At 28.7% G+C, this 1,402-nt stretch overlaps 1 protein-coding gene across 2 annotated transcripts in view; it reads right to left on the reverse strand.

Annotated features, from left to right (window-relative positions):
- LOC107613306 (protein translation factor SUI1 homolog) overlaps positions 364-1,402 on the reverse strand; it is a 1,497-nt gene continuing 458 nt past the window's right edge. The window contains exon 2 of one of the 2 annotated variants that reach the window (XM_016315252.2): positions 364-880. In XM_016315252.2, coding sequence (XP_016170738.1) covers positions 493-828 — 336 coding nt within the window. In that variant the 5' untranslated portion in view covers positions 829-880 and the 3' untranslated portion in view covers positions 364-492. The remainder of the gene's footprint in view (positions 881-1,402) is intronic. The other variant, XM_016315253.2, reaches the window with a different exon arrangement.

Here is a 1,402-nt window from a genome sequence, read left to right on the forward strand (position 1 = left end):
TGTGACATAAAAAAACTGTTTAATAATATTTATCTTCATATTTATTAAAAAATAATATAAATAAAAAAAAAATCTAGGAGCCAGTAACTTTTGTGTTTTCTGGCCAGCACTTAACCATCAAAACAAAAGTGAGTGATCTCCCACCATTAAATGTAATCTCACACCATTAAAAACATTATTGATGGCCAATTGATGATTACACAACACCAAAATTGCTGCCCCTAGCATTCCTCGTAAATAAATACGAACACCATGCATGTATTCAGATTCAACAATGACACATTCATATAGAGCCAAATACATTTATTTGAGTTATTTCAACAACACTACTTATCAAACTTAACACTGTAGTTCTAAAAGTAGTACATAACGGTTGCTTAACATATACTATTGTATTTGTTAAGCCACCTTTTTATTTTTCCGAATATGTTAAGGTACTAACTTAATTTAATATAAATTCGAATATTCAAATGTAACTGAATTTGAAGTTATTCAAAAACCATGAATCTTGATCTGATCCTTCATAACAAGACCAGCCTGAACCAACAATTGGGAAACGTTCTTGCGATGGTCACCTTGAAGCTGGATTATCTTGCCATGCTCCTTGTCTTGAACCACATTGCCATTGCAACATAACTCTTTCTTGAGATCTTTGAGTATCTTCTCTAAGCCCAATTCTTTCAAGCCTTGCACTGTGGTCAGTTTCTTCTTCCCATTCCTCTGCTGGATGCGGATATGGATATATTCCTTTGCCCCTACGCCACCCAATTCTTTGGCCTCAGTGAATGGATCGAAGTGGGTTGGGATCTCGATTTCCGAACCGATCATGTATTTTGGTTGTCCAGAGACAATTGGTAACACTGACTTTATATATAAGAAACTGCATAGTAAAAGGATCTTACAAGTTTTATCATTCTAGATACAAATTAAAGAAGTAAAAATTATAAAATCGTTTTATTTTAAATATAGAAAAATGTTAGAGTCATTAGAGTTTATTATTTTTTATCATCATTTAGTTATTAAGTTAATTAGACCAATTCTTTTAATTTAATAATCCAACGATATATTTTATTCTATATATAAAATGTCTAAATAATTTTTTTTCTCTTTTTCTTAAATTAATCCTGTATTCTTAAAATTTGTATGCTTTTTTTTTTCAGAACTAAATAACATTTTAATTTGTTGCACTAAAATACTCTTTCGTAATAATTATAATTATATCTATAAAGACAAGAGAGTGTCATTTAGAAATATTACTAAAAATTAGATTATCATTTTCTGAAAAAAAAAATCTAAATTTACTAACAATAATCGAACTTTTTCTTTTTTTATATTGGATTATTAGGTGTGAAATTTCCAACAATGAACCAAATTATGTATTATATATTACTATAGATATTTA

This window comes from Arachis ipaensis, chromosome B08 (genome assembly GCF_000816755.2).
Source record: "Arachis ipaensis cultivar K30076 chromosome B08, Araip1.1, whole genome shotgun sequence".
In the NCBI taxonomy this organism is placed as follows: Eukaryota; Viridiplantae; Streptophyta; class Magnoliopsida; order Fabales; family Fabaceae; genus Arachis; species Arachis ipaensis.